This window comes from Oncorhynchus kisutch, linkage group LG5 (assembly GCF_002021735.2).
Source record: "Oncorhynchus kisutch isolate 150728-3 linkage group LG5, Okis_V2, whole genome shotgun sequence".
NCBI classification, from domain to species: domain Eukaryota; kingdom Metazoa; phylum Chordata; class Actinopteri; order Salmoniformes; family Salmonidae; genus Oncorhynchus; species Oncorhynchus kisutch.
The window spans coordinates 77,729,629-77,743,603 of record NC_034178.2 but is presented as its reverse complement, the minus strand read 5'-3'; the positions used below and the strand labels follow the sequence as shown (position 1 = coordinate 77,743,603).

General features: G+C 43.9%; 1 protein-coding gene across 1 annotated transcript in view; it reads left to right on the top strand.

Annotated features, from left to right (window-relative positions):
* LOC109884412 (protein Wnt-7a-like) overlaps positions 1 to 13,975 on the top strand; it is a 56,393-nt gene that overhangs the window by 931 nt on the left and 41,487 nt on the right. The window contains exon 2 of the mRNA XM_031825877.1: positions 55 to 281. Within this exon, the coding sequence (XP_031681737.1) occupies positions 55 to 281 (227 nt within the window). The remainder of the gene's footprint in view (positions 1 to 54; positions 282 to 13,975) is intronic.

Genomic DNA, 13,975 nt, shown 5'->3' with positions numbered 1-13,975 from the left:
CCAACGCATTATTCATTATTTGCCATAATTTTATGTAACTAATACAATTCACAGGGTTTTTTCGTCCGTGGTGGCATTAGGCGCGGGTATCATCTGTAACAAGATCCCGGGTTTAGCTCCACGACAGCGGACGATCTGTCAGAGCCGACCCGACGCAATCATAGTGATCGGAGAAGGAGCTCAGATGGGCATCAATGAGTGCCAGTTTCAGTTTAAAAACGGACGGTGGAACTGTTCTGCCCTGGGAGAGAGGACCGTATTTGGAAAAGAGCTGAACGTGGGTATGTAACAATCATTTCAGTTTCACCTCTTACAGTGATTAAATCGATATTAGTAGGATACACCTGCCAAATTGATAGCACTCCGTTCCCAATGTATTTGCCAAGTGCTCAGAAATGTTCTTCCTTTTCCCAATGTTATAACACGTGTATCACCCCTCTCACTTTAGTTCAGTTTGTCCATGACCGTCATATGGCATCAGTCCAATGAATAAGTTGTTTACACTCATCATGTCTGGTGTCCTATATTATGGACATCAGATAGCTGAGCAGTGACAGACTTTAATCATGTATGGTGTCCTATATTATGGTCATCATACTTGAATTAATTCAACCATTTCTAGAACACAGAGGTATGAGATGCTTCAAAAACTCAGGCAGCTGAAAGAGGCGATCAGTTTCACTTCAAAGCTGAGGGGTGGGCTAGGCCAGGTGCGTGGCATGGTTTCCGGGTGGGTAGAAGGATGCTGGGGGGTGGATGGGGAATAAGGGGAAATGGGTGGATGGGGAATAAGGGGAAATGGGTTGGGGTTATCGTTGTATGCATTTCTTTGATTGATAGATTTTTTTTGTACCTGTAGTCACCCACAAAACGAAATAATAACTTAATCACAATAACAAGCTGATGGATGATGGGGCTGGAGATACTGTATGTATCCACTCTCTGATTCATACACTGGTAGACTGTATGTAACCACTCTCAGATTCATAGACTGTATGTAACCACTCTCAGATTCATAGACTGGTAGACTGTATGTGACCCCTCTCAGATTCATACACTGGTAGACTGTATGTAACCACTCTCATATTCATAGACTGGTAGACTGTATGTGACCACTCTCAGATTCATAGACTGTATGTGACCACTCTCAGATTCATAGACTGTATGTAACCACTCTCAGATTCATACACTGGTAGACTGTATGTGACCACTCTCAGATTCATAGACTGTATGTAACCACTCTCAGATTCATACACTGGTAGACTGTATGTAACCACTCTCAGATTCATAGACTGGTAGACTGTATGTAACCACTCTCAGATTCATAGACTGGTAGACTGTATGTAACCACTCTCAGATTCATAGACTGTATGTAACCACTCTCAGATTCATAGACTGGTAGACTGTATGTAACCACTCTCAGATTCATAGACTGTATGTAACCACTCTCAGATTCATAGACTGTATGTAACCACTCTCAGATTCATAGACTGTATGTAACCACTCTCAGATTCATAGACTGTATGTAACCACTCTCAGATTCATAGACTATATGTGACCACTCTCAGATTCATAGACTGTATGTGACCACTCTCTGATTCATAGACTGTATGTGACCACTCTCAGATTCATAGACTGGTAGACTATATGTAACCACTCTCAGATTCATACACTGGTAGACTGTATGTAACCACTCTCAGATTCATACACTGGTAGACTGTATGTAACCACTCTCTGATTCATAGACTGTATGTGACCACTCTCAGATTCATACACTGGTAGACTGTATGTAACCACTCTCAGATTCATAGACTGTATGTAACCACTCTCAGATTCATAGACTGGTAGACTGTATGTAACCACTCTCAGATTCATAGACTGTATGTAACCACTCTCAGATTCATAGACTGGTAGACTGTATGTAACCACTCTCAGATTCATACAGTGGTAGACTGTATATAACCACTCTCAGATTCATAGACTGGTAGACTGTATGTGACCACTCTCAGATTCATAGACTGGTAGACTGTATGTAACCACTTCTCAGATTCATACACTAGTAGACTGTATGTAACCACTCTCAGATTCATATACTGTATGTAACCACTCTCAGATTCATAGACTGTATGTAACCACTCTCAGATTCATAGACTGGTAGACTGTATGTAACCACTTCTCAGATTCATACACTGGTAGACTGTATGTAACCACTCTCAGATTCATATACTGTATGTAACCACTCTCAGATTCATAGACTGTATGTAACCACTCTCAGATTCATAGACTGTATGTAACCACTCTCAGATTCATAGACTGTATGTAACCACTCTCAGATTCATAGACTGTATGTAACCACTCTCCGATTCATAGACTGTATGTAACCACTCTCAGATTCATAGACTGTATGTGACCACTCTCTGATTCATAGACTGTATGTGACAACTCTCAGATTCATAGACTGGTAGACTGTATGTAACCACTCTCAGATTCATACACTGGTAGACTGTATGTAACCACTCTCAGATTCATAGACTGTATGTGATCACTCTCAGATTCATACACTGGTAGACTGTATGTAACCACTCTCAGATTCATAGACTGGTAGACTGTATGTAACCACTCTCTGATTCATAGACTGTATGTGACCACTCTCAGATTCATACACTGGTAGACTGTATGTAACAACTCTTTGATTCATAGACTGTATGTGACCACTCTCAGATCCATACACTGGTAGACTGTATGTAACCACTCTCTGATTCATAGACTGTATGTGACCACTCTCAGATTCATACACTGGTAGACTGTATGTAACCACTCTCAGATTCATAGACTGGTAGACTGTATGTAACCACTCTCAGATTCATAGACTGTATGTAACCACTCTCAGATTCATAGACTGGTAGACTGTATGTAACCACTCTCAGATTCATAGACTGTATGTAACCACTCTCAGATTCATAGACTGGTAGACTGTATGTAACCACTCTCAGATTCATACAGTGGTAGACTGTATGTAACCACTCTCAGATTCATAGACTGGTAGACTGTATGTGACCACTCTCAGATTCATAGACTGGTAGACTGTATGTAACCACTTCTCAGATTCATACACTGGTAGACTGTATGTAACCACTCTCAGATTCATATACTGTATGTAACCACTCTCAGATTCATAGACTGTATGTAACCACTCTCAGATTCATAGACTGTATGTAACCACTCTCAGATTCATAGACTGTATGTAACCACTCTCAGATTCATAGACTGTATGTAACCACTCTCAGATTCATAGACTGTATGTAACCACTCTCAGATTCATAGACTGTATGTAACCACTCTCAGATTCATAGACTGTATGTAACCACTCTCAGATTCATAGACTGTATGTGACCACTCTCTGATTCATAGACTGTATGTGACCACTCTCAGATTCATAGACTGGTAGACTGTATGTAACCACTCTCAGATTCATACACTGGTAGACTGTATGTAACCACTCTCAGATTCATAGACTGTATGTGACCACTCTCAGATTCATACACTGGTAGACTGTATGTAACCACTCTCAGATTCATAGACTGGTAGACTGTATGTAACCACTCTCTGATTCATAGACTGTATGTGACCACTCTCAGATTCATACACTGGTAGACTGTATGTAACCACTCTCTGATTCATAGACTGTATGTGACCACTCTCAGATTCATACACTGGTAGACTGTATGTAACCACTCTCAGATTCATAGACTGGTAGACTGTATGTAACCACTCTCAGATTCATAGACTGTATGTAACCACTCTCAGATTCATAGACTGTATGTAACCACTCTCAGATTCATAGACTGGTAAACTGTATGTAACCACTCTCAGATTCATAGACTGTATGTAACCACTCTCAGATTCATAGACTGTATGTAACCACTCTCAGATTCATAGACTGTATATAACCACTCTCAGATTCATAGACTGTATGTAACCACTCTCAGATTCATAGACTGTATGTAACCACTCTCAGATTCATAGACTGTATGTGACCACTCTCAGATTCATAGACTGTATGTGACCACTCTCTGATTCATAGACTGTATGTGATCACTCTCAGATTCATAGACTGGTAGACTGTATGTAACCACTCTCAGATTCATACACTGGTAGACTGTATGTAACCACTCTCAGATTCATACACTGGTAGACTGTATGTAACCACTCTCTGATTCATAGACTGTATGTGACCACTCTCAGATTCATAGACTGTATGTAACCACTCTCAGATTCATAGACTGGTAGACTGTATGTAACCACTCTCAGATTCATAGACTGTATGTAACCACTCTCAGATTCATAGACTGTATGTAACCACTCTCAGATTCATAGACTGTATATAACCACTCTCAGATTCATAGACTGTATGTAACCACTCTCAGATTCATAGACTGTATGTAACCACTCTCAGATTCATAGACTGTATGTGACCACTCTCAGATTCATAGACTGTATGTGACCACTCTCTGATTCATAGACTGTATGTGATCACTCTCAGATTCATAGACTGGTAGACTGTATGTAACCACTCTCAGATTCATACACTGGTAGACTGTATGTAACCACTCTCAGATTCATACACTGGTAGACTCTATGTAACCACTCTCAGATTCATAGACTGGTAGACTGTATGTGACTAATTTAAAAAAAATGGCATTGGTGCAAGTCTGTGGTAAATGTTCAAATCAAATCAAATGTATTTATATAGCCCTTCGTACATCAGCTGATATCTCAAAGTGCTGTACAGAAACCCAGCCTAAAACCCCAAACAGCAAGCAATGCAGGTGTAGAAGCACGGTGGCTAGGAAAAACTCCCTAGAAAGGCCAAAACCTAGGAAGAAACCTCGAGAGGAACCAGGCTATGTGGGGTGGCCAGTCCTCTTCTGGCTGTGCCGGGTAGAGATTATAACAGAACATGGCCAAGATGTTCAAATGTTCATAAATGACCAGCATGGTCAAATAATAATAAGGCAGAACAGTTGAAACTGGAGCAGCAGCACGGTCAGGTGGACTGGGGACAGCAAGGAGTCATCATGTCAGGTAGTCCTGGGGCATGGTCCTAGGGCTCAGGTCCTCCGAGAGAGAGAAAGAAAGAGAGAATTAGAGAGAGCATATGTGGGGTGGCCAGTCCTCTTCTGGCTGTGCCGGGTGGAGATTATAACAGAACATGGCCAAGATGTTCAAATGTTCATAAATGACCAGCATGGTCGAATAATAATAAGGCAGAACAGTTGAAACTGGAGCAGCAGCACGGCCAGGTGGACTGGGGACAGCAAGGAGTCATCATGTCAGGTAGTCCTGGGGCATGGTCCTAGGGCTCAGGTCCTCCGAGAGAGAAAGAAAGAGAGAAGGAGAGAATTAGAGAACGCACACTTAGATTCACACAGGACACCGAATAGGACAGGAGAAGTACTCCAGATATAACAAACTGACCCCAGCCCCCCGACACATAAACTACTGCAGCATAAACTCTTAGTTACAAAACTCAAAACAGATCATGAAACATACAGTTACAAATCTCTAAGGACATTTTGGTTTAGTACAACATCATACAGTCACTTTTTCACACAACTTAAACAGTGTTTTGTAATACACATTGCAATGCATATTCATATAGAGCATTTGCTTTTCACAATACAATGTCCAAATTACTGACTGTCTTCTCATTTGTTAAAATACATCTTGAACTGGTTTGTCTAAAGCAGATTTTAAAGCCCGGATCCGCTGTTGTTTTTCCCAACAGATGGAGCCCCACTGCTTGTGTTGTGAGAGAGAAAAAATATAGAGTTTGAAGGAAAACATGGGGGCTTTTGCCTAGCCATATCTGCTGGGTTGGCCTAGCCATATCTGCTGGGCTGGCCTAGCCATATCTGCTGGGTTGGCCTAGCCATATCTGCTGGGCTGGCCTAGCCATATCTGCTGGGTTGGCCTAGCCATATCTGCTGGGCTGGCCTAGCCATATCTGCTGGGTTGGCCTAGCCATATCTGCTGGGCTGGCCTAGCCATATCTGCTGGGCTGGCCTAGCCACATCTGCTGGGCTGGCCTAGCCATATCTGCTGGGTTGGCCTAGCCATATCTGCTGGGCTGGCCTAGCCATATCTGCTGGGTTGGCCTAGCCATATCTGCTGGGCTGGCCTGGCCATATTTGCTGGGCTAGCCATATCTGCTCGGCTGGTCCTGCTATATCTGCTGGGCTGGCTTAGCCATATCTCCTGGGCTAGCCATATCTTCTGGGCTGGCCTAGCCATATCTGCTGGGCTGGCCTAGCCATGTCTACTGGGCTGGCCTAGCCATGTCTACTGGGCTGGCCTAGCCATATCTGCAGGGCTTGTCTGGCCATATCTGATGGGCTTGTCTGGCCATATCTGCTGGGCTAGCCATATCTGCTGGGCTGGCCTAGCCATATCTGCTGGGCTGGCTTAGCCATATATGCTGGGATCGCCATATCTGCTTATCTAGCCCTATCTGCCTGGCATGCCTAGCCATATCTACTGAGCAGGCCAAGCCATATCTGCTGGGCTGGCCTAGCCATATCTGCTGGGCTGCTCTAGCCATATTTGCTGGGCTGGCCTAGCCATATCTGCCTGGCAAGCCATATCTGCTGGGCTTGGCTGGCCATATCTGCTGGGCTTGTCTGGCCATATCTGCTGGACTGGCCTAGACATATCTGCTGGACTGGCCTAGCCATGTCTGCTTAGCTAGCCATATCTGCCTGGCTGGCCTAGCCATATCTACCTAGCTGGCCTAGCCATATCTACTGAGCTGGCCAAGCCATATCTGCTGGGCCGACCTAGCCATATCTGCTGGACTGGCCTAGCCATGTCTGCTTAGCTAGCCATATCTGCCTGGCTGGCCTAGCCATATCTACCTAGCTGGCCTAGCCATATCTACTGAGCTGGCCAAGCCATATCTGCTGGGCCGACCTAGCCATATCTGCTGGGCTGGCCTAGCCATATCTGCTGGGCTGGCCTAGCTATATGTGCTGAGCTGGCCTTGGGGAAAGGTGTGTCTTTGCGTAAATGCCATCCACTTAAAGGACCTTCATTGTGCCTCGATCTGGGAGCCAGTGGAGTGAGAGGAAGCCTCTCCAAATTGTTACTGCTGCCGCCAGACTGAAACACAGCCTACACATACTGACAAGTGACAAAGTCACAAATAAATGGCCAACGTTCTCCTGTTCAAGTCAGTGTTGATATTGTTGCCTTTATAATCAAATTAATCAGCTAGCTAGGTAGCCTAGTGTTTAGAGCGTTGGGCCAGTAACCCAAAAGGTTGCTGGATTGATTTCCCGAGCTGACTAGGTAAAAATCTGTTGTTCTGCCCCTGAGCAAGGCAGTTTACCCACTGTTCCCCCTTGGCACCGAAGACGTGGATGTCGTTAAGGCAGCCCCCTGCACCACTCAAAGGTGTTGAGTTAAATGTGGTAGACACATTTCAGTTGAATACATTCAGTTGGACAACTGACTAGTTATCCCCTTTAGCTACTTGCTAGATAGCAAGCATGTTTGATGAGTATGCAGGCCATGGACGTACTGTTTTTTTTTTTACTTACAGCAATTGTGTACAGATCCTTGCGACGTTATCATGCTGAAACATGAGGTGATGGCGGCGGATGAATGGCACGACTCGTGGTCTGGAAACACAACGCCATACTCGTGGTCCGGCCACACGACGCCATACACGTGGTCTGGAAATACGACGCCATACACGTGGTCTGGAAACACGACCCCATACACGTGGTCCAGCCACACGACGTCATACTCGTGGTCTGGAAACACGACCCCATACACGTGGTCTGGAAACACGACCCCATACACGTGGTCTGGAAACACGACCCCATACACGTGGTCTGGAAACACGACCCCATACACGTGGTCCAGACACACGACGTCATACTCGTGGTCTGGAAACACGACCCCATACACGTGGTCTGGAAACACGACCCCATACACGTGGTCTGGAAACACGACCCCATACACGTGGTCCGGCCACACGACGTCATACTCGTGGTCTGGAAACACGATGCCATACATGTGGTCTGGAAACACGACGCCATACACGTGGTCTGGGAACACGACGTCATACATGCGGTCTGGAAACACGACGCCATACACGTGGTCTGGAAACACGACCCCATACACGTGGTCTGGAAACACGACCCCATACACGCGGTCTGGAAACACGACCCCATACACGTGGTCTGGAAACATGACCCCATACACGTGGTCTGGAAACACAACCCCATACACGTGGTCTGGAAACACGACGTCATACATGTGGTCTGGGAACACGACCCCATATACGTGGTCTGGAAACACGACCCCATACACGTGGTCTGGGAACACGACGCCATACACGTGGTCTGGAAACACGACCCCATACACGTGGTCTGGAAACACACGACCCCATACACGTGGTCTGGAAACACGACCCCATACACGTGGTCTGGAAACACGACGCCATACACGTGGTCTGGAAACACGACGCCATACACGTGGTCTGGAAACACGACGCCATACACGTGGTCTGGAAACACGACGTCATACACGTGGTCTGGAAACACGATGTCATACACGTGGTCTGGAAACACGATGTCATACAAGTGGTCTGGGAACACGATGTCATACACGTGGTCTGGAAACACGATGTCATACACATGGTCTGGAAACACGACCCCATACACGTGGTCTGGAAACACGACGTCATACACGTGGTCTGGAAACATGACGCCATACACGTGGTCTGGAAACACGACGCCACACACGTGGTCTGGGAACACGACGCCATACACGTGGTCTGGAAACACGACCCCATACACGTGGTCTGGAAACACGACCCCATACACGTGGTCTGGAAACACGACCCATACACGTGGTTTGGAAACACAATGCCATACACGTGCTCTGGAAACACAACCCCATACACGTGGTCTGGAAACACGAAGCCATACATGTGGTCTGGAAATACGACCCCATACACATGGTCTGGGAACACGACGCCATACACGTGGTCTGGAAACACGACCCCATACACGTGGTCTGCGGTTGCTCTCTAAATCGCCAATGGAGGTGGTTTATGGTAGTTTAAGATCTAAAGTGAACTTGATACACTGAGTGCACAAAACATTAGGTACAGATTCCTATTGAGTTGCACCCCCTTTTGCCCTCAGAACAGCATCAATTTGCCGGGTCATGGACTCTACAACGTGTCAAAGCGTTCAACAGGGATGCTGGCCCATGTTGACTCCAATGCTACCTATTGGCTCGCGGTGGAGCTCTACCTCAAATAGCTAATTTCATCTCAACCCACAGATGCTTTGTTGGATTGAGGTCTGGTGGGCAGGCCACTGCTGTAAGCAGATTCCACAACAATCCTCGCCTTGTGGCATGGGGCATTATCCTGCTGAAAAAAATATATTTGCAGATGTATACACTGTTGCCATGAAGACCTCAGATTGGCAATAATGTTCAGATATTCAGATATTCAGTTGTGTATTCTTGTATGGGTCTTTGGGAACTAATGTTGTACTGGACTGTCAGTTGACTTACTGAGCCCACCTGATGGTCTGCATAATTTGTGTCTGCCTCCTTTGTCCTCTTTCATCAATGACCCATTTTCCACCACTGGCCTGCTGTTGGCTGGATGTCCTTTGGGTGGTGGACCATTCTTGATACACACTGGAAACTGTTAAATTAAAGTTAACTAGATCTATCTAGCTGTTTAGGATCTAAAGTTAACTAGATCTATCTAGCTGTTTAGGATTTAAAGTTAACTAGATCTATCTAGCTGTTTAGGATCTAAAGTTAACTAGATCTATCTAGTTCTTTATATGAAGTGTTCCTGAGGAGAGACAGGCCTCACTTCACTCCACATGATATTTAAAACATTTCAATTGATTGCCCTGTCAGTTATTCAGTGTGCAATGTGCTGCATACCTGCAGCTATCGGTCCAGAACTGTGAAACTCATAACGCTGGCAGAGAGAACATATATAATCCACAGATGTAGACACAGGAACATGGTGTTCATTTACTACAATTACATTTTCGGACAAAGAGTACTTCCTCTGACCTGCAGGTGATCATGAATTGATTGGTCATGATTAACCAGAGTAAACTAGTGAACCATTTTCACTGACTCTGCTCTGGGTAACAAAGGTTAGGATGTTATACACACTAAAACACATAACATAAAACGATATAGATCCAAATATGAGTTATTTGGTTTGTAAGCAAAGGGGAACCATTTTTAGTGCTACTGTATATAGAAACTTGTTTTGATGGTTCTATAAAGAATGTTCTATATCGCACCAAAGAAGGGGTCTGCTGTGATTAAAACACTTTTTTGGGGCTATATAAAATCACATTTTATTTGTCACATACACATGGTTAGCAGATGTTAATGTGAGTGTAGCGAAATGCTTGTGCTTCTAGTTCCGACCGTGCAGTAACATCTAACAAGTAATCTAACAATTTCACAACAACTACCTTATACACACAAGTGTAAAGGAATGAATAAAAATATGTACATAAAAAAATATATGGATGAGCGATGGCCGAACGGCATAGGCAAGAGGCAGTAGATGGTATAGAGTATATACTGTACATATGAGATGAGTAATGTAGGGTATGTAAACATTATATAAAAGTGGCATTGTTTAAAACCTCTTAGCGTCCCCTGAGACGTCTGCGTCCCACCCAGCCATCTGGAAATGCAAATGCTCTACGCTAAATGCTAATAGCACTCGTTAAAACTCAAACGTTCATTAAAACACACATGCAGGGTACTGAATTAAAGCTACACTCGTTGTGAATCTAGCCAACAAGTCAGATTATTCAAATGCTTTTCGGGGCGAAAGCATGAGAAGCTATTATCTGATAGCATGCAACACCCCGAAATACCTGAATGCGACGTAAACAAAAGAATTAGCGTAGCCGGCGCTACACAAATAGCAGAAATAAAATATAAAACTTTCATTACCTTTGACGATCTTCTTTGTTGGCAATCCTATATGTCCCATAAACATCACTATTGGGTCTTTTTTGCGATTAAATCGGTCCATATATACCCAAAATATCCATCTATGGAAACTGTGTGATTCAGAAAAAAACACAGTTTCAAAACGCTACGTCATTTTTTTAAATTAAAAAAGTCGACGATAAACTTTCACAAAACACTTCGAAATACTTTTGTAATCCAACTTTAGGTATTAGTAAACGTTAATAATCTATCAAATTGATCACGGGGCGATGTGTATTCAATAGCTCCACGTCTTCAAATCATGTTCCGAAATCTCTCTTCCAAAACTTCCTGTCGGAGACCGGATGGAAAGTGGTCTCTCTTCTTCGTTTGACCAAGAAACAACGTCCAGGCAATTGACAAGACTGGCGACATCGTGTGGAAGCTGTAGGACTTGCAATCTCAGCCCCATTTAATTTGGTCTTCCATAGATAATAGATGCAAGTGGCGCATTGATATTTTTTCCAGTTTTCAGTGATCAGTTTTTCTTGCGCTTTTTGATGAAACACACGCTCTGTTATAGTCACAGCCGTGATTTAACCAGTTTTAGAAATGTGAGAGTGTTTTCTATCCACACATACTAATCATATGCATATACTATATTCCTGGCATGAGTAGCAGGACGCTGAAATGTTGCGCGATTTTTGACAGAATGTTCGAAAAAGTAGGGGGTAGGCTTAACAGGTTTTAAAGTGACTAGTGATACATTTATTACATCCAATTTTTAATTATTAAAGTGTCTACAGATTTGAGTCACTATGTTATCAGCAGCCACTCGATGTTAGTGATGGCTGTTTAACGGTCTGATGGCCTTGAGATAGAAGCTGTTTTAGGCAGGGTAGCTTAGTGGTTCGAGCGTTGGACTAGTAACTGAAAGGTTGCAAGTTCAAATCCCCGAGCTGACAAGGTACAAATCTGTCATTCTGCCCCTGAACAGGCAGTTAACCCACTGTTCCTAGGCCGTCATTGATAATAAGAATCTGTTCTTAACTGACTTGCCTAGTTAAATAAAGGTAAAATAAAAAAATAAAAAAAGTCTCTCGGCCCCAGGTTTGATGCACTTGTACTAACCTCGCCTTCTGGATGATAGCAGGGTGAACAGGCAGTGGCTCGGGTGGTTGTTGTCCTTGATGATCTTTTTGGCCTTCCTGTGACATCAATAAATGCAGCCTCAGGATATGTGGTTTCCAGTTTACATAGAGTCCAATGAAGTTCTTTCAGGGCCATCGAGGTGTCTGCTTGGGGGGGAATATACACGACTGTGATTATAATCGAAGAGAACTCTCTTGGTATATAATGCGGTCGGCATTTGAATTCTTGATCAGGTGAACAAAAGAACTTAGAAATAGAACCCTTTTTAATGGTTCTTTATAGAGAATGATTCTATAAAGAAACGTTCTCAATCTTAAGGTTCTAGAAAGAACCTTTAGAAGAACCAAACAGGGTTATTTTTTCTGGTTAGCCATTTTATATTGTTAAATTTCGTTGGTTTTATTATTGTGTTAACTAAGTTAGCTAGGTGTTCTAGATCTGCAATGGCTGGGGAGAACCACTGGTTTAGACATCAGTTAACTCAAGGCCATACGTGAGTCTTTCACTAGACACCGTCACGGGCCGTAGTCACATAATTAATTATCACTAAACGAGCAAAGAACCCTTTTGTGAACTGCAAAGAACCATTGAAGGGCTCTAATGGTTCTTTGAGTCATTATGGCTCCACATAGAACCATCAACCTTCCCAAAGAACCCTTGAGGAACCCTCTTTTCTTAGTGTTTAGGGGGGGCTAGGGGTTGATTTGGAATTCAGGGTCTGTTTCCTTGGTTGTAGGGTCAGAGTTGTCGGGTTAAGGTGTAAATGATTGATCGGGGGGAGAGTTGACCAGGCAAGTCAGTAACACTGCTTATCAACACTGTAATGATGATTTAAAAAATATATATATATTTTTAATTTGACCTTTATTTAACCAGGCAAGTCAGTTAAGAACAAATTCTTATTTTCAATGATGGCCTAGGAACAGTGGGTTAACTGCCTGTTCAGGGGCAGAACGACAGATTAGTACCTTGTCAGCTCGGGGGTTTGAACTTGCAACCCTCCGGTTCCTAGTCCAACTCTCTAACCACTAGGCTACCCTGCCGCCCATGATGATGATGATGATAGGACTCTGAAACTGCTGAGGCATTCAATCAATATATTTTTTTAAAGCCCTTCTTACATCAGCTGATGTCACAAAGTTCTGTACAGAAACCCAGCCTAAACCCCTAAACAGCAAGCAATGCAGGTGTAGAAGCACGGTGGCTAGGAAAAACTCCCTAGATAAGCAGGAACCTAGGAAAAAACCTAGAGAGGAACCAGGCTTTTCATAGCCGATCATTCAGAGTAGCTCTACTGCTCCTGCTGTCTCTAGAGAGTTGAAAACAGCAGGTCTGGGACAGGTAGCATGTCCGGTGAACAGGTCAGGGTTCCATAGCCACATGCAGAACAGGTGAAACTGGAGTAGCAGCACGACCAGGTGGACTGGGGCCAGCAAGGAGTCATCAGGCCAGGTAGTCCTGAGGCATGGTCCTAGGGCTCAGGTCCTCTGAGAGAGAGAAAGAAAGAAAGAAAGAAAGAAAGAGAGAGAGAGAGAGAGAGAGAGAGAGAGAGAGAGAGAGAGAGAGAGAGAGAGAGAGAGAATTAGAGAGAGCATACTTAAATTCACACAGGACATCGAGTTAAGACAGGAGAAATACTCCAGATATAACAGACTGACCCTAGCCCCCCGACACGTAAACTATTGCAGCATAAATACTGACTTCAAATCTACTGAGATTTGTCCTGATAGGATGTGATTAGATTACAGTATGGTACTATCACTGACCAGCTCATGGGTGTTTTCATTTCCTGTGTATTTCATTTTCAATAGTATATAGA